The 19,636-nt window shown below is 33.4% G+C and overlaps 2 protein-coding genes across 2 annotated transcripts; both read left to right on the plus strand.

Moving 5' to 3' along the window:
- Positions 1–10,936: 10,936 nt before the first annotated feature.
- On the plus strand, positions 10,937–12,904 carry LOC127838243 (uncharacterized). Its single transcript, XM_052365868.1, has 4 exons — positions 10,937–11,057; positions 11,308–11,405; positions 11,898–12,003; positions 12,396–12,904. The coding sequence occupies exons 1-4, from the start codon at positions 10,949–10,951 to the stop codon at positions 12,527–12,529; spliced, it is 447 nt and encodes a 148-aa protein (XP_052221828.1). The 5' UTR covers positions 10,937–10,948; the 3' UTR covers positions 12,530–12,904.
- Positions 12,905–16,220: 3,316 nt separating this feature from the next.
- On the plus strand, positions 16,221–18,941 carry LOC127838226 (uncharacterized). The gene is made up of 5 exons (XM_052365834.1): positions 16,221–16,341; positions 17,362–17,471; positions 17,751–17,859; positions 18,210–18,359; positions 18,836–18,941. Exons 1-4 carry the CDS (start codon positions 16,230–16,232, stop codon positions 18,356–18,358), a joined length of 480 nt encoding a protein of 159 aa, XP_052221794.1. The 5' UTR covers positions 16,221–16,229; the 3' UTR covers position 18,359; positions 18,836–18,941.
- The last annotated feature ends 695 nt before the right edge of the window (positions 18,942–19,636 follow it).

Below are 19,636 nucleotides of genomic sequence, written 5' to 3' on the forward strand. Positions count from 1 at the left end.
AACTATTTCACTATGTAGAATTATCCGTGACATTTAATAACATCCGGTTCTTAGCGCAACCTCGGAAGAAGTATTGGCTCATAGAAAGATAGATAGATTTATTTCGGCAAGGAATGCATACATGGGCATATACAACATGTACAAAATATCACATACATGGAGATAAATATACCATGACATACACACCAATACCAAGGATAACACAAAAATGAGTAAACCCATATTTCTATTGTGGTCCTTTGTGCTGGTGGCAAGACATAGAGTGGCACTTATAAAAAATGGAGAATGCATAACATTTATGGAAGAAAGGATCAATGTTGATAAAAAATGATGATTAGAAAAATGATTCCTTAATCCAAAAAACAAACAATACACATAAAAAGTTACAGATTTTATAATCAATGAGTTTTTAAAGACGACTTAAAAACAGACAATCTATTTATCTGTGTTATACTGGAGGGTAAATTGTTCCATAATGAGCATCCCGTGTAACAAAAGGACTTTGACCCGAAACCTTTGACTTTGGGGACAGCAAATGCGCCTTTTTGAGTTGACCTGGTCCTGTATGAATGAATAGAGGCCTGCGGAATAAAATGTTCTCCCATATAGTCAGAGGCCAAACCATTTTTAATCTTAAACACATGGCCAAGAACAATCTGGTCTACACGTTACCAATATGTGCCCTTGCATCGAGACCTAGGACAAACCGCAATAACTTATTCTGGGTGGTTTGGAGCTTATTTTGTAACACTTTGGTGAGACTATGGTACCATATAGAGCAAGCATAATCAAAATGACATTGGATCAAAGACATGACAAGAAGTATCTTGGTTTGCTGGCTGAGATATTCTTTCTTTCTATATAGATATTTTAACCTGGAGTTGGCCTTCTGAATGACTGAACGAGCCATGGTTTCAAAGGACAAAGTTTGATCAAATGTAGCCCCTAGGTATTTGACTGAGTATGTAGATTCAATAATGGTACCATTACAAGAAATATTGAGAGAAGGGTTTGACCTGATTCTATGCCTAGAACCAAACAGAATAGATTCCATCTTACCTAAATGCAGAGACAACTTATTATCAACAAGCCACTGACTAACCAGATGTAAATCCTCTTTCAATAACCTTTCAATATCAGTTGTACACTTACCAGACACGAGAATACCTGAGTCATCTGCATATAGGAGGGGATTATTTTTAACCACTGTAGAAGAAGAGCAGGGGACCTAGAATTGACCCTTGTGGAACTCCACATGATATTGGGGCTGTACCGGAATGAGTGCCTGAAACATCAACAAGTTGCTGTCTATCTTAAAGGTATGATTTGAACCACCTGAAGATACCTTAAGATATCATCACCAAGACCTGCTGCACTTAATTTCATGAGAAGTATAGAGTGATTAACAGTGTCGAATGCTTTTTGGAGGTCTAGAAGAATCATCCCTACGAGATTACCTTTATCCATTTCCAACCTGATATAATCAGTCAGATGTATGAGACAGGTGTCCGTTGAAAAACCACTTCTGAAACCAGACTGAAATTTATAAAACAATTTGTTAACCTTGAAGTATGGTCATATACAACTTTTTCATATATTTTAGATATAATAATCAAAATAGAGACTTGACGGTAATTGCCAACAGAGGTTTTATCACTTTTCTTAAAAATAGGAACAACCCTAGCAGACTTGAGATCCTCTGGAACAACACCCTGTATAAGAGATAGATTAATAACATAAGTGAGTGGTTGAGAAATAATCGAAGCCCCATCTTTCACAAAACGTGAGGGCATACCGTCTAAACCTGTTGCTTTATTAGATAATTCTGATCACTTTCCACTTATTTGTCAATTATGTTTTGAATCAACACAAACAAATTATTCAACAAGCAATATTTATGATTCAAATGTGCGTTTATGGCAGAAGTTTATTTGGAAAGATGAATTGAAAGACGATTTTTATAATAAATTTTGCGTAAATTTCCGATGTTTTAAGGGTAATCTAAGAAATCGTAATAATCGTACTTTAGTTCGTATATCTTTGATTTTATTAATGTATTTCAAACTTCTGGGGAAAATATGAAGTCTAATTCTAAATATTTTACTTCTTCACAGCTTGAATGGTGGGATCATGAATGTAATATTGCTAAAATTGAAAAGTCACGCGCTTTACGATATTTTAGAATTACAAATGATAGACACGATCTTATGACATATAAGGCTAAAAAAAGTATTTTCAAATCTATATGTTCAAACAAAAAAGACATATTAGCTGAGAAAAAGCGTAATGATCTAGTTAGTTCCCGGAAAAATTCTAAAATGTTTTAGAAAACTCTAAAAGGAAACCGTAAACATCAATCAAATAGTATAGATCAAACTCAATGGCAAGATTATTTTAAAAATTTATTCATAAACAAAGAAAACAATTCTCAAGAGCAAGATGACATCAGTCTTAAAAATATCCAATACGATTGTAGTAGTTTAAACGCACCCATTTGTAACCAAGAAATCATCGATAGTATACATCACTTGAAATCAAATCGTTCAGGGGGCCCTGACGGAATTTGTGTTGAAATGTATAAATTTACTATTAATGATATATTGCCCTTTTTAAATCCACTTTTTAATGAATTTTTTTTTTTCTGGTATTTTTCCTAAAAATTGGAGCGAGAGCATAATTACTCCACTACACAAAAAAGGATCTATTAACGATCCTAATAATTACCGTGGTATCTCACTTATAGAATCTTTATGTAAAATCTTTTGTCATATATTAAGTAATAGATTGACCATATGGTGTGATACTTTTGGTGTTATAGATGAGTCACAAGCAGGGTTTAGAAAACAATATACAACATCAGATAACATTTTTACATTAATGGCGCTCTGTCAAAAATATTTATCTAAGAAAAAAGGTCGTTTTTATTGTATTTTTGTAGATTTTGCAAAAACATTCGACAGCATACAACATCAAAAACTGTGGAATGCTTTTGCAAGAAAAAATGTTAATGGTAAATGTTTGGTTATTATTCAATCGATGTATAGCAAGTTAAAATCATGTGTTAAGGTTAATAACAGATTGACGGAATTTTTTCTATGTAATGTTGGAACCAGGCAGGGCTGTATGGCCAGTCCCATATTTTTTTCTATTTTCATAAATGACTTAGTTACATATCTGCACTCAAAATGTGATCATGGTATATATGTCTCTGAAGATATAAATGAGTCAATTGCTTTAATGTTTGCTGACGATGTTTCCAGTTTCTCTGATACCATCATACGTCTGCAAAGGCAAATTGATTTAATTGAAAAATTCTGTAAATCTGTTGATATGAAAATCAATCTTGATAAAACAAAAATCATCGTATTTAGAAATGGCGGTGTTGTTAAACAAATTGAAAAATGGACATATTGTAGAGAAAACATTGATATTGTATCATCTTATAAATATCTTGGTGTTTATTTAACGCAAAAACTTCTTTGGTCAAAAACTCAAGAAATGTTAGCATTGCAAAGTATAAAATCAATTGCTTGTATATTTAGATATCAACGTAAATATGGTCATTTAAGTTCTGTAGATATTTTTAAAGTTTTTGATGCCATGATTAAACCTATACTTTGTTACGGGTCCAAGATATGGGGCTATTCATATGTAGATAAAATTGAAAAAGTACAAATACAATTTTGTAAACAATATTGTAATTTACCGCAAAACACACCTGATATCTTAGCTTTAGGAAAATGTGGTAGACTTCCTTTATGTATAACATATGTCAAATTGCATCAAGTTCTGGTTGAAAATCACCCGTATGGAAAATCATAGATACCCGAACAAGTGTTATAAAATGTTAAAAGATTTAGATGATGCAGGTAGAAGGACATGGGCTAGTCATATCAGAGAATTACTATTTAGTTATGGATTTGGTTATGTTTGGTTTGCTCAAGCTGTTGGGCAAGAAGACAATTTTATACATCTGTTCAAAACACGATTACAAGATTGTTATCTTCAAGTATGGAAATAAAAAATTGACAATGGTTATGTTTGGTTTGCTCAAGGTGTTGGGCATGAAGACAATTTTATACATCTGTTCAAAACACGATTACAAGATTGTTATCTTCAAGTATGGAAATCAAAAATTGACAATTCTCCTAAAGCATTGCATTTTATATTTTTTTAAACTGATTTGTATTGTGAACCATATCTGAATATAAATATGTCTTTTGTTTTAAGGAAAACTTTGTCAAGTTTCCGTTGCTCAGCGCATGATCTCATGATTGAGAAAGGTCGACATTTATCAATAGATAGACATTTAAGATTTGTCCATTATGTGTAAACAATAATATAAGCGTAGTTGAAGATGAATATCATTTCTTTTTTGAATGTAATGAATACGAAACATTTAGGCAAACATTCTTCAAACCTGACTGGTTAAGAAACCGATCTCATCAAATGATTTATGCTATCTTATGCTTAAAAGATGAACATAATATAATAAGGATTGCTAAGTTTTTGCATAAGTCGCTTGTGAGAAGAAAATAAATTTTAAACATACATACTTGAATATATTTTTGTAATGCTCTATCCAACATTTTAATCATGTGTATCACTTCAGAAACTTTTTTGCTTAAATGTTCTGAAATGCATGATTATATGATTATGTATCACTCTGCCTGATATATTTTGTAAATGCTGTATTTTGGGCCGGTGGCCTATATTACTTAATAAAACATGTCTGTCTATGTCTAACTTAGCTGGTTTAAATATTTGAGCACTTGGTTCTCAGAAACTAAAGAAAAAGAAAAACTGTTAACAGTTTTTACAACAAAGCTAGCATAAAAATTAATGACAAATGATTTTCCAAACTTAAGAACACTAGTTGGTAATTTATCAACAAGCTTTGAGGCAACTGTAGTGTAAAAATGGTTAAACGAATCTGCAATAATTTCCTTATCTAAACATATATTTCCATCAATGTTAGACAAATATTAGAAGAGAAAGATAATCCTTTCTTAGATGGTAAACCAAGATTCTTAATAATAGACCGGAGTGACTTAGAGTCATTTTTGTTAGCTTCAAGAGACTCTGTAAAGAACTTTTATTTCGCTGTATCAATTAAGCATTTACACTTATTTCTTAATAATTTAAATAGTTCAAAATTTTCAGCACTTTTATCACTTTTGTAATTACTAAAAGCCTTGTATCTTTGCTTAATGGCCTCCAAAATAACAGAATCTATCCATGGTTCAGCCCTTTGTTTAATTCTCATTTGTTTAATAGGAGCAATTTTGTCTATCACTGACATAAATATATGTTTAAAAAGATCCCAAGCTTCAGGAGCATTGTCACACAATAAAACCTGATTCCAATCCGTAGCCAAAAGGTTCTCTTGATAAATCTCCCTGTTATAATTTTTCATTGAACGCGCTGAAATGTTCTTATGCGATCCTATGAATGATTTTGTTACTTTCCGGGTACAATATATCATGTGATGGTCACTGAAAGTTGTTTCAATAACACCAGACTGTGAAATCGTCTCCGGGTCCGAAACTAGAACCAAATCAATAGTGGTAGAAGTGGTGTTGCACACTCTTGTACTATTACATAATAATTGTGTTAAACTAAACATATTGATAAAATCTTTAAAAGCTGACACAAGAGCACAGGATCTAGATTTAGAAACATCTGTGTTGAAGTCGCCCAAAATTACATGTATCAATACATCGCAAAAAGGAGGTGGCGCCTGTAATAAACGTCCGTGTTATAGGCATCTGTTGACGATTTAAAAACCTTAAAATTATAAACCGTTGCAACGCGAAATGATGGAATAATTTTGAGAGTTCTGTTGTGGTCGTTATGTTTTGTGACAATACGAGGACTGCTTTTATGAAGTATAAAATGCATCTCTCCGTGTATCAGCACGAATGGCCGATGGTCTGAGCGTTAGACTTTTTCTACAAAGGTCAGTGGTACGAGCCCAGTTGAGGGCTTCTTTTTATGTCACCCACTATAGTAGTGGGGGACATATTGTTTTTGCCCAGTCTGTTGGTTGGTTGGTTGGTTGGTCTGTCTGTTGGTCTGTTTGCGCCAACTTTAACATTTTGCAATAACTTTTGCTATATTGAAGATAGCAACTTCATATTTGGCATGCATGTGTATCTCATGAAGCTGCACATTTTGAGTGGTAAAAACTCAAGGTCAAGGTCATCCTTCAAGGTCAAAGGTCAAATATATGGGTCAAAATCGCTAATTTAATGTACACTTTTGCAGTATTTCAGTATTCAAGATAGCAACTTGATATTTGGCATGCATGTGTATCTCATGAAGCTGCACATTTTGAGTGGTAAAAACTCAAGGTCAAGGTCATCCTTCAAGGTAAAGGTCAAATATATGGGTCAAAATCGCTAATTTAATGTACACTTATGCAGTATTTCAGTATTCAAGATAGCAACTTGATATTTGGCATGCATGTGTATCTCATGGAGCTTCACATTTTAAGTGGTGAAAGGTCAAGGTCATCCTTCAAGGTCAGAGATCAAATATATGTGGCCAAAATCGCTCATTTAATGAGTACTTTTGCAATATTGAAGATAGCAACTTGATATTTGGCATGCATGTGTATCTCATGGAGCTTCACATTTTGAGTGGTAAAAGGTCAAGGTAAAGGTCATTCTTCAAGGTCAGAGGTCAAATATATGTGGCCCAAATCGCTTATTTTATGAATACTTTTGCAATATTGAAGATAGCAACTTGATATTTGGCATGCATGTGTATCTCATGGAGCTGCACATTTTGAGTGGTGAAAGGTCAAGGTCATCCTTCAAGGTCAAATATATGGGTCAAAATTGCTCATGTTATGTCACTTCTGCAATATTGAAGCTAGCAATTTTATATTTGAAATGCATGTGTATCTCATGGAGCTGCACATTTTGAGTGGTGAAGGGTCAAGGTCAAGGTCATCCTTCAAGGTCAAGCGTTATATAGGGGGACATTGTGTTTCACAAACGCATCTTGTTTCTTTCTTCTTTTTTTTTACTGGAGCTTTTGAGATCCAATGTTTACATTTATCAATATAAATAAATTAATGACAAACTTAAAAACATGCCAAAATCTGTGAAAAGGTCCATTTAAAGTTTAAAACGCATCTTGTTTCTTTCTTCTTTTTTTACTGGAGCTTTTGAGATCCAATGTTTACATTTATCAATATAAATAATTTTATGACAAACTTCAATACATGCCAAAATCTGTGAAAAGGTCCATTTAATGTTTAAATCGCCAGGCATATGACCTTTTACCACTCAAAATGTGCAGCTCCATGAGATACACATGCATGCCAAAATCAAGTTGCTATCTTCAATATTGCAAAAGTACTCATAAAATGAGCGATTTTGGCCACATATATTTGATCTCTGACCTTGAAGGATGACCTTGACCTTGACCTTTCACCACTCAAAATGTAAAGCTCCATGAGATACACATGCATGCCAAATATCAAGTTGCTATATTGAATACTGAAATACTGCAAAAGTGTACATTAAATTAGCGATTTTGACCCATATATTTGACCTTTGACCTTGAAGGATGACCTTGACCTTGAGTTTTTACCTCTCAAAATGTGCAGCTTCATGAGATACACATGCATGCCAAATATGAAGTTGCTATCTTGAATACTGAAATACTGCAAAAGTGTACATTAAATTAGCGATTTTGACCCATATATTTGACCTTTGACCTTGAAGGATGACTGGATATTTAATTAGTTTTAAATAACCTCGATATTTTTAAAAACATAATCAATGAGTATCATTCCACCTCAACTCAAAAAAAGAGTTTTATCGATTGAATGATAATAACAGCTCACTATGTCCACAAAACACCAAATAACAGTTTCTATTTTTTTGAATAACGTTTTCGATGGAATTGCAAACGGTAAACGTAATAAAACTATTGTTTTTAGTTCATTGTATGCAGTATATTTTTCAATCATTCTTTTGTTTACTATGTCTATTGTTTTGATTAAAGGATTGCATATTAAACTTTAAAGTAGGTCATTTGATTTCGTAAAAGAATCTTCATTTCTTTGTCGTTATAGTTTAATCATAATTTGCGTGAGCAAATTCTGTAGATACAGCCACACAATTACGAGTTGTAATTTTGCAAACCGTTAAACCAGAACAATTAAATTTTGTCTATGTCTGTTTGTCCTTGCGTACATATGTCCTGAAATTGTGTCTTGTCAAAATGCGGAATTATCTTTTTACGACATGTCACCGATAAGCTATTGTTTTTCGACAGAGGGTGATTTTTTTGACGGATGTTTCTCAATTTTACATATGGCTGCTACAAAGATTAATGACTTATTACTAACAATGACGCACCCATAACAACCTGTTGAAGTACATAAATTTGGTTACATGCAATTCCGCGCCCCTCTTTTTAAAGATGACTTAGCTTGAAATTAACACTGGAAACTTCACAACTAATATACGCGTACACATAGTCTTTAGTTTGAATGAGTGGAAGAGATACAAAGTCAAAATATAATTTGAGTTTAAACTCGGAAAGTCGACTCTTTTAAATTACAATCGTACTCGTCAATTTGCAATCTTTTTGCAGGTACTCATACTGGAACTTGAAACACGAAGACAAAACACGCAATAATTATGTTAATATGTTGTTGTTGTTTTTTTTATAAAACTGAACCTGCAATTGCGATAATTTACAATATGATATTGTATGTACAAGAGAAGAAGTCTTTACGTTAAAGGGGCCTTTTCACAGATTTTTGCATGTTTTGAAGTTTGTAATTAAATGCTTTATATTGATAACTGTACAACATTGGAAATAAAAAGCTCCAGTGAAAAAACGAGAATAAAATTAAAAAAATAAAAAAGTAACCCACAACTGGTTTCAAACCACTGACCCCTGGAGTCCTGGAGTAAAATTATTAACCATTTAGACCACTCGGCCATTCGCGCTCACACAATGTAGAAAGTATTTTATACTTTATATAAGCAATACGCGTAGTTTCACAAAATAAAGCGACAATAGCAGAACTCTCCAAATTATTCAATCGTTTCGTGTTGCAACGCTTAATAATTTTCAGGTTTTTAAATCGTCAAAAGATGCATATATTGGCTATTTTAGAGCTTGGTAAATGTTCAGTATTTCTGTTTCTTCACAAATATCATAACTTAAACGAAAATTTGCGAATCTTACAAAACTTTGTTTAATTTTGTCAATTTACCAAAAGGCCCCTTAAAGACAATTGGGTAAAGTGATGAAGTGATTTTGATGTAGATGATTTGAATGCATCTAGATAACAGTAGTTTTTGAGTGTGCGAAACTTTTCTATATCGATAGCAAATAGACGTATAATATTTGAATATTTGCTTCTGTGTTATTTGTACGCACACATTTATTTGTTTCCTGGGTGTTAACTATTATTTGAATGCATACAATGTTAAACTAATAGTCAAATAAAATAACACACAATATAACAAAGGAAAGCCCTGATGAAATTATTTTATTTTCATGTGTTATAGTTACGTTCTCTCATGTTGGCATTTACCACGTTCTGTTATAATTTGTTTAAGACAAACTATGTGATTTTTTCAATTTATTTTCTCAAAATGTATGACGTTTTACATTTTGTTTAAATACTTTTTTGACAAATATTCGGGTTTCAGAGGATGCCAATTTTAGAGTTCTGTATCCGAATAATTAATGTTACCACGCTTTGAGCAAAACCATCACCAGGACCAATTTAAATTATTTATTCATTTAGAGCACAGATGTTCATTAACATAGTCATGAAAATATGCTAGATGGGAATGTCGATAATAAATATAATTCATATAAGAGTGCTCAATGTTGACCATTGTGCTACTACGGCCTTAATTAATCAAGCTTAAATAATGCCGAGAGGACCTAATATGAGGATCCCGAAGACATGTGTGCATGTTCAATTGAATATCTGTAGTCGCTACGTAAATATATATTTGTTGCACGCAAACCATAATCCTAAGTTCAGCTTGAATGCACATCTCTATCAAACTTTTATATATAATTTTGTTTTCGGAAAATCCGGCTAAAAAGCCGACACCGTTATATATCTTGGTAAGCAAATGCACAGAAGGATCCTGAACACGAATTCAAAGTTTTAATTCAATATTTGTAGTTAATATAGACATATGGGGTAATTCCACGCAGAGCGATTCATCCACATTGCAGGTTCGAGTTATGAATCATGGTCAATTACCTCACATTATTACCCCAAATCATGTACTAGTTTTTTGATTTGTCAAGTGAATACCTGTAGTGGGAACACTGATATGGAGATGTTGCACGTGTAAATTAACACGAACATTAAGCAGACGCCAACGTCGACATATTGGTGAGTAGTATAGCTAGGTCTATTCTGTGAATAGTTAATGTAAAAAGAACATTTTTTCCCCAAATTGAATCGTGTAATTTGAATTTAAATGACGTTAACATGAAATGTGCGATTCGATTTAATGGCTTATTCTCTTGATGACCGATTATACTATTATGAAATATATTTTTAAAGTTTTCCAATTGTTGAACCAATGTAAAAGGTTTAAATTAAGGCGAAGTGAAGTAAGATTATCTTGCAGATTGCAGATGAATTTACCAGCAGTTAAACCGACAACATGTGTGTGTATTCGTTTATAAAGTTGAAAATGTTTAGAGCTTTATTTAAATTAATTTATTTGTCAAGTGTATAATTATGTGCACTTAGCAACGGTGGCCGTATATAATTTTTTGCTCGCACCTCGCACCTTAGGCGTATTCACTAAACCTGTTAAAGCTGGCTATGGATTAGCCTAATGCTGTTGTGTTATTTCATATAACACATTGATTTGCCCTTCTTATATATAAATTCGTCGCACAACAACATAGACGAATGTTTCAATAAGTATCTAATAAAATGAATTCAGTTTTGTTCAGTTTTATGTACCTGTGTGTTTTGGGTCTGTGTGATTGTTGTAGATGCCCTGTTCGGCCAAACTTGGACCTGGGATGTACGTCTGATTTTAGTAAGTATGGCAATTACTTTATAAATTTATGATGAAACATGAAAATGATATAAGTGTGTATAGAATCATAAACATATAAATACTTTTTAATGAAATACTTAAACTCTAGGCAACAATATTGTATTGAAGTACCAATAATCAATCAGTCATTTAATAATGTAAAACATAAATAACAAGCCGCGCAATTATTGCAATTTATCGATCAATTAGTCGATACGATGTTAACTAAATAATTGTTGTTTTTCTTCAGTATTTAGGACCAAAGTGATGAGTGGCCTTAAAAATCCCAACGACACGTCCGGTTCATATTATCAGATTAGCAAACCAAGCTATGCATATACTTACAAAGTAATTAACTTTCTTATTTTGATACATGTTGGTTAATACAACATATTAGTATATTATTAATAACATTGAATGACTTGATTAACAAAACTATTACTTCGTCAATTTATTTTAACATGATTACCGGTCTATAACAAATATAATTCATAGCGATGGACAATGCAAATGCAACATTAAGTCATATACACATATGGTCTCTCACGCATAATTTAGAATTCTTTACACTCGGGTGATATACGTTTTTGTTTTGTTAGACATGCGATATGAATTATTTACTTGTTTAAAAAGAGTATAACTTGAACTGAAATATAATTAGATTACACACATTATTTAATCTTTCTTGGATATCCAAATACAGAACGTGAGAACATATAGCAAATCATTACAACATCAAAAGGCACAATGGTGAACCGCATTTATTGGTCTGTAAAAACATGAAGTACGTTAAGGTAGCTTTCATGTGAAATGTGACATGTGCATATCAATTTTTTCCAGTTTAATTTCAAGTCTGACGTGTCAGCCGTTAACAAAGCGAGATTATACGCAAATGCCGGAGCATGTGACGTCTATTTAACAAAAGGGAGGATTTACGTTGTGTCAGGTAAAGTGATGCAAAAGGATTACTCATCAAATGCCTTATTCAGATACGGCGCTACGACTTAAAAAAAACAACAGCCGTTCATGATTATGATTATTTCGTATAGAAACTACCGGTATAATGCTTGTCCTGTTTTTATGCCTGATGCAATATTAAGTATGATGCTCGAGGTATTTCCCAGTATGATTAAAATTACGATTTTATACATCCATTCAATTTGTGCATTGTGCGTAACATGGTTTTGTTGTTCATGTTCTGTACGTTTTGTCAAATATTGGCATTTGGTAATTGTATAAACTACTACTATACCAACTCAACATGAACAACGACAACAATAATAATAAATAATAATAATAATTATGATTATTGTCATCATCACCATATTTTTTTAACAGGGAGGGTCGATAAAGAAAAGCAGCGCATGGAGATCGATATGTGTTCATCGTGGGTGGAGACGACTCCAATCAGTTCCGAGTCCAAGAGGCTATTAATAAAGTTTAAACGAGGAACCGTGTTGTGTCCGAAGTGAATATTACAATTACGGTTGTGTTTATAGTAGTGTTCAATTATTTACTGCATAAAATACGCTTGCACCATAAAGTCAACGAAACGAATCGTCAATGTGTTTTTGTCGTATTCACTGTAAGCCAAACTATTTATGTGATCAATTATATTCATTGTAACAACTCTAACCGCAATGCCAAAAGAAGATCTTACACATATGCTGCATATAAACTATTACTATTTAGACATTTATAAACAGGGATACGTGTGTAGGTTAAGCTTATAAACGAATTATGCTATATTTTGTATTGCTCATGTCGATCAAATCAAATCGCCATAAAGAAATGTCGAGTCCCTTGCAACAATCCCGAAACTTTGAACAGTGTTATGGATCGCGCACAATCTGGCACTGTTTAGCACAAAAACATATGTGACCTACAATAAAAACACACATGGTTTGTTGCTTTTGTTATAAATTAATCGTTAAACGCGAAAGATCAAGTAAAGCTGCTTAAGGGATCAATCATTTAGATAATCTTATCCGCTTTTCGTAAGCATACGTGTTTATAAATAATTCACGAATTCAAATGAGTGCAGTCGAATTAGGAAAAAAAAACAAGGCAAACTACAAAACTGACAGATGCTCGCCGATGGTGCACTTTCGCAATGTATGTTTTGTATCCAAGCATGGAAACAAGAAATTGAATTGTCCCGACAATGGAGCGGAATGATGCAAACATGTTGCATGTCCAGTCTATGGTGCACATATGTCTTCACATTTGGGCCATTTGTGTGCTTGATATTACGCGGACACAAATTATTATTCGAATATCTTTAAGTCCAACGAATATCAATCATACAAAGTCACCTGATCAAATGCGCCGGACTTATGAATTACGAGAGCTTTGGCGAAGTTTTAATAATGTCATTTTCATCCGTTGAATTTGTCCTGAACTATTTTCAACTTTTGCGTAGTCTCATATATCCAGTATGGCGACCACCAACAAAGCTCACATACGCCGGGGATGGGAATTTAACCCGGGTCATCGAAGTAAGAAACGCATGTCAAAATTAGGGATGCAAAGAATACTTCGATATCCGCATGTCCGAGTACTGGGTTTGACTCGAATAGTAATTCAGTAACTTATTATTCATATAACAATAAAACAAAACTCGCAACGATTCTCGTTTATTAGACAGGCTAATGTCCGTTTTTTCACATTTATTGATTAAATCCACACAAACCAAAATATCTGCTTTCACACCCCAGTTACGTCGAAACAGCTGTAAACAAATAATATAAGAATGCTCTATTTGTATGCGATTGACCGATGAACTGCTACTAACTGATTAACGGATTTACAACATATGATGCTTTCACACCCCATGGCTTTAATACAATCGATATCTCATAATCGGTTATGCCTATTCAGACCACCTAGGGCGATCTTATCTTGTCTACAAAGTCATTTTTGCAACTCCTGCTTCGTTGATAATGTCAAGATGTATCAGCTTCGCCTTTCCCATGGATTTACCAGCTTTAATGGAATGGTTGTCTGCTTAATTTGCTACAGTTTGTCCTCCTTTCCGTTGTTGGGTTAAACACCACTCCAAACTTTTCTGCAAGCAGAACGCATCACCAGTGATGTCTTTTCTGCAATCGCGATGATGGAACTGGACGTAAAATCCACAGGGTCAGAACAAAATAGACAATAGAAAACGTGCCCTCAAGACAAATTCCAGGTAAAGATAACCTGCGACCTTCGAAGTGGATTAAACAACGCAGCATCAACGCTCAAACCCATTCCGGCATCTTCGCTGTCCTATTGACGCATGGCTTTAAAAAATTACCCGAGGGGTTCTATCTCCACAACCGGTCAGATTGTAGTCTCTTCAGCCTGGCTCGACTGAAGGCATGGAGCCAAGTACGGGAGGTGATCACCAGGGACATGCTGTTTGCAAATGCTGCTCTGGTCACCCAAGAACTGCATATACTTTTGGACCGATTTACAAAGGCATAAGACAAGTTCAGCCTGACAATTAGCATGAGAGCTGAGAGCCTAATAGATTGTAATTCTGAGGTTTTCTACATTTATGTGGATACAATCTCGGTAATATACTGCACGAGGTATCGTCTGCTTATTACAAAAACAAAACTTTAATTGTTATCATGATTGTGCATACGTAATTGGATCACTGTTTTATATGTCCCATTTAAACAATAACAAGTAGAATAAGACTCCTAAATTTTTTTCGAGACCATTCTTTCGAGACCAATCAAACTAGATGTGTCACAGACACAAATGCGCTCATGTACACGATTGAAGCTAGTCAAGGGAAATGGTGGAAAAAAGGACACACTGACTATATCGATACATTATTTTCATTCTCTGTAAGAACACATATCACTTGCACGAGAATTAACGTTCAAACACAGCGACACGTTGTGTTGATATCAAGATGACTAGGCAACTTATAAACAAATATAGCCGGGAAAGCTTCATTCAATGAACTTTAGCTTTGAGTGAAGTGAAAAATGTATTGCTTTCAACGACTGTTAATAAGAGGGTGTAATTTCCGGCATGTCATTGTAAAATATTCTTATACAACATGATGATACAGTTAGGCTGCTCGGTAGGACGGACAATTACAGAGATAAATTCTTCATTGCAATAAAAAGTGTATGTTGCTTGAAGCAAAATGACAAAATATATCATTTGACTAAATGAAAGGTAAACGCATTCGGAAAAAAACTCTAAAACTTTAAATGCACAGGGTTTAAGAGTTTGCATCATTGATTGTACCAAATGATTAGCAATCAAACACAATGTTTCTTCAAACAGTATTGGTTTAAATGAGAAATTTTAGAAACTTAAATTTTGTAATTATTTGAAAAACTTGAGTGCAAAAATATAATGTCTGCAGAACACATAATTTATTTCCGATATAAACAATTGCGTTTCAACAAAGTGTTCTCGTAAATAATTGCCAATAATATCATTTCTGTCCAACTATTTACACATTTAGACAAATTTAATCAACCACCTGTCATTTCAATTTGTTTTAACTTGTATGTGACGTACGCATGCACACATATGTAATCAAAGGTGATAAAGAAAATCCAAAATAGTTTTACAAAAGAAATTCTCAATAAGCCTCACAAGTCTTTTATCTAAGGCAAGTGACCGTTTGCCAGTGCAAAAGTGGTCGATACAAACATCACGATATAAAAGTTTTAAGAATTTTTTTTAAGATGCGGTGAAGAACATGATTTACTATGTCACAGCTTTAGATCGGTCAATTAAAACATACACTTTGGGCTTTAATCGCTTGAATGACGCTTCAGACATCACACTAAGCGTAGTATTTATAATAAACATATACGTCAACACATAGAATGAACAAGTTGGATAGGAAGAAATAGTCAAATGGAAACAAATTGTATGATTGAACTGTCGTTGATGTTAATGCCAACAAAATAGTGTCTTTTTGAGTCTCTTGATTACTTTTGACGTTTACACACAAAAATACAATAAGCATAATGACAGATTTAACACATCAATGAATAAACCTCACGCACAATCAGCTTAACATGTGTTGACTCTGTTACATCGTTAGTTTTCATCCAATTATTCCAGGTCATTATTATGCGGCTCGATGTGTCCTATATAACGACTTTTGTTTTATCTATAAGCCAGACGTGGTTGAGAATTTTGTTTGACAACATGAAGGGCATTTTGGCGATTGTTTTGATTGCTCAGCTATACACGTACACGGAAGGATGCACGTGTTTCAACCCGGATATCAACAGACCAATAGCGTGCGATAGTGACTTCAGTATGTGTACACGATATTTATAATTTTAAAGATGCTTAGTTGACATCAGTACAATCGATTCCATGAGAACAATTGTGCCTTATCTACTTAGTGAATAATGTTCTCTTGGAATGGTTTTATTAGCAACATAAATAAGACTTTAGACAATCGAAGCAGATGTATTACCTTTGTATGCAGTTTTGTGTCGGTTATAGTCATTTAGATGACATGCATTTATATGTTCAATAATTTACCAACCACTCTTATATTTATAATAGGTTAGATCAAGGAAGAAGACGAGCAAAATGTTTCATTTAAACGAAAATTATCTTAAAGAATAACAACATTGACTGACTTATGTATACATATATATTCAGAGGGAGTGAAAGGTTAATTAAGACGTCAACACGTCACATAAACCTTACTTTCGAAATAAAATCATCACCACATTGTCAGATCGTACCATGACATCTTTTCAGTATGCGCACCATGTCTGGGCGGGTGGTAGGGCCGGCTATAACGTGAAGATGTTTGTGCAGTTTTTAGGGTGGTTTACTACTCAATATATGTAAAATAATAGATTAAATGAAAGACACTTCGGAGGAATGACATGTCTTTACAGAAAGGAAAAAGGAAAGTACTCTACCAAAAGGGCCGATTCAAAATAACAAAAACGTGAACAATTCAGTTGTTAATCTGTCAGTAAGGTACACATCGGGAAAGTTAAACACATCCGTCTTTCTCGCATGACTGAAAGTAATTACTTCCATTAAACTTTACATGTTATTTGTAAACATGTGGCATATATAAATGTTTACGTCTTTCCTTTTCATCAAATTCGACTGGGTATAGTTCTGATGGCAATGTTATGCATTATCCGGCTACTGCGACTTTTTCTTATGTGTTTTTGCGTTTTCAATGTTTTTAAGTAAATTGTTGAATTGTTTAAGTCAAGTGCTTCAGCCAAAGCAAGCATCTTATTTTTAAGGATCTTGTGCTGAATGCTAAGTCTTGCTATACGTGTATGCCTTTCACTTTCAGTTATTAAAACACGAATAAAATCCAATTTGAAGTCACCAAAAGGCCCTCCAACAGTGGAACAGACATCGTACTACAAGACAAGCAAACCTAGGTCTGACCACATATACAAGGTATGCAGCTCCACCCATCAATCAAACATTTTGTTTCAAATTTCAAAATTTATTGGCAACGTATAATATTAGCGTGAATGGATATATTTAAAAAAAATTGTTTTTATTACAATATTTTTGAAAATAGAACACATATTATAAAACAAATGTGTCGAGAGCCATAGTTGGTTGCTGAACTGAATTCTATGCAATTTAAACATTTACATAGATTTGATGATATTTTTATAGAAAATGTTATGGAAGAACAAGGCGCGTTTACATTATATGTCATCATTTCAGTTTAACGGTGTGGTGTCTATCATAAATCTCAAAAAGGTGTACACAGCTGACAACAGTGCTGCGTGTGGAGTCGATACTCTTCAAAAGGGAAAAACATATGTCCTATCTGGTATGTATCTATAAGTTTACCCATTTTTACATATAATAAGATTAATGTATTTGTGCTTGTCTGAATTTAATCTGATAAGCAATAACGCACTTGTTTAACGAACAATCATATTTAAATTTAAATATTGTCACGTTGTAATATATTTCACTAAAACTTTAAATGCACTGGGTTAGTTTACACATTTTTTAGATATCAATTGCCGTTATATTTCCGAGTTTTCGCATGTTAACGATTTTACAAATACATCACCTGTTTATAAATGTTTGTACAAAGAAAAAAGTTCGTTATTAACAATATTTTTTATTCATGACATGTTTTCAGAAATATTATGGGGTATATGTTTTTTGCAGGAAGGATCGATGAAGCAAACAAGCGCCTCACGATCGACTTATGTGGTTCGTGGATAAGGCCAGAGCCAATCAGTAATGCTACAATGCAACTGCTGATGGAGTTCAAGAACAAAACGGTGAACTGCCCTCCAAGAATAGTTCCCTCATAATGTGAGAACAAGTATAGTTGGCTTACACATTTTTACTCACCTTATTGTATATTTAATATTACCAAGGATTAAAAAACAAATGTATATTTAATTACATATTTAGAGAATGTCATGAGGAAAAAATACTCATGTATTTTATTACATCGAACATGTAAAAATGAAACATATGTATTATATACATGTATACAATATGTTTCGACAAAAATACACACATGTATTCTATTCCAAGTACAAACTATGTCTCAATTCAAAATACAAATGTATGGTAGGTATAAGCTAAATAGGAAATATACTGGTGCCTTAAGAAAGAAATTTAATGCTAAGCTTCGATAAAATATCTATATCTATATATGTGATGCATCAAAACTTAATATCTTATTTGAAAACATATAATACAAAATACCAAACTAACGGTTTATATTTCAATAATGATTTGTCCAATGTATATGCCATTTTTCTGTCTGTTTTGTTTTCCAGGTTACTAGTAATTTCGATTAAAGGAGAACATCGTTCGAAAGAATCAGACGATCCAGGTCATTTAATGAGTCATGTCACATAAAACGAAACAAAACAACATTTTGCAATATATCGAGTTACTTTTCATTTTCTCTTACACTTCTAAACACATATAATAGCAGCAATCATTAATCAAAATATTATTTTTTTAATCGCGACGTCTTTTTTACGTAGCTGTTTAAGAGCACTTAAGCTTAACATTTTTTGCGATTATTTATGCGGCGAAAACGTTGAAAACCAATCAAATATATTATTGCTTCAATTGTTTTACGTATACCAATTACGGTTGCAGACGTTTTGACTATTAATGTAACATAAATACTCAAAATGAACGAATATTTCGTAAAAGATTCCGCACCTCTGTATTCCCAGAACCATGGAAAGAAGCTTTTGTCACCCCAATATTCAAATCAGGGGACTCATCTAATCCAGCCAACTATCGACCTATCTCCCTACTAAGCACACTTGGAAAAGTATTTGAAAGAACAAAGACACATTTAACTTCCTAAACACCCTTCATATCCTTTCCCCGTTACAATCTCGATTTGTTTCTGGTGACTCAACAATAAACTAGCTAACGCTTCTTTACAACTTCTTGAGCGAGACTATCGACTCAGGAAAAGAGGTCAAAGCTATATTCTGCGATATTAGCAAAGCATTCGACCGTGTATGGTATAAGAGATTGTTGTTCAAGCTTAAAAAAATATGCATAAGAGGCAGTCTTTTATCTTTGTACAAATCTTACCTTACAAACCGCACACA

The sequence above is a fragment of the Dreissena polymorpha genome, chromosome 1 (assembly GCF_020536995.1).
Source record: "Dreissena polymorpha isolate Duluth1 chromosome 1, UMN_Dpol_1.0, whole genome shotgun sequence".
In the NCBI taxonomy this organism is placed as follows: Eukaryota; Metazoa; Mollusca; class Bivalvia; order Myida; family Dreissenidae; genus Dreissena; species Dreissena polymorpha.

What these genes read in the sequence shown, in the direction of transcription:
- LOC127838226 (XM_052365834.1), top strand. Translation starts at nt 16,230, where the DNA reads ATGAAGGGCATTTTGGCGATTGTTTTGATTGCTCAGCTATACACGTAC. An exon ending in AGCGTGCGATAGTGACTTCA is followed by an intron (nt 16,342 to 17,361) that starts GTATGTGTACAC and finishes TTTCACTTTCAG; the next exon opens with TTATTAAAACACGAATAAAA. An exon ending in GGTCTGACCACATATACAAG is followed by an intron (nt 17,472 to 17,750) that starts GTATGCAGCTCC and finishes TCATCATTTCAG; the next exon opens with TTTAACGGTGTGGTGTCTAT.
- LOC127838243 (XM_052365868.1), top strand. Translation starts at nt 10,949, where the DNA reads ATGAATTCAGTTTTGTTCAGTTTTATGTACCTGTGTGTTTTGGGTCTG. An exon ending in GGGATGTACGTCTGATTTTA is followed by an intron (nt 11,058 to 11,307) that starts GTAAGTATGGCA and finishes GTTTTTCTTCAG; the next exon opens with TATTTAGGACCAAAGTGATG. An exon ending in GAGGATTTACGTTGTGTCAG is followed by an intron (nt 12,004 to 12,395) that starts GTAAAGTGATGC and finishes TTTTTTTAACAG; the next exon opens with GGAGGGTCGATAAAGAAAAG.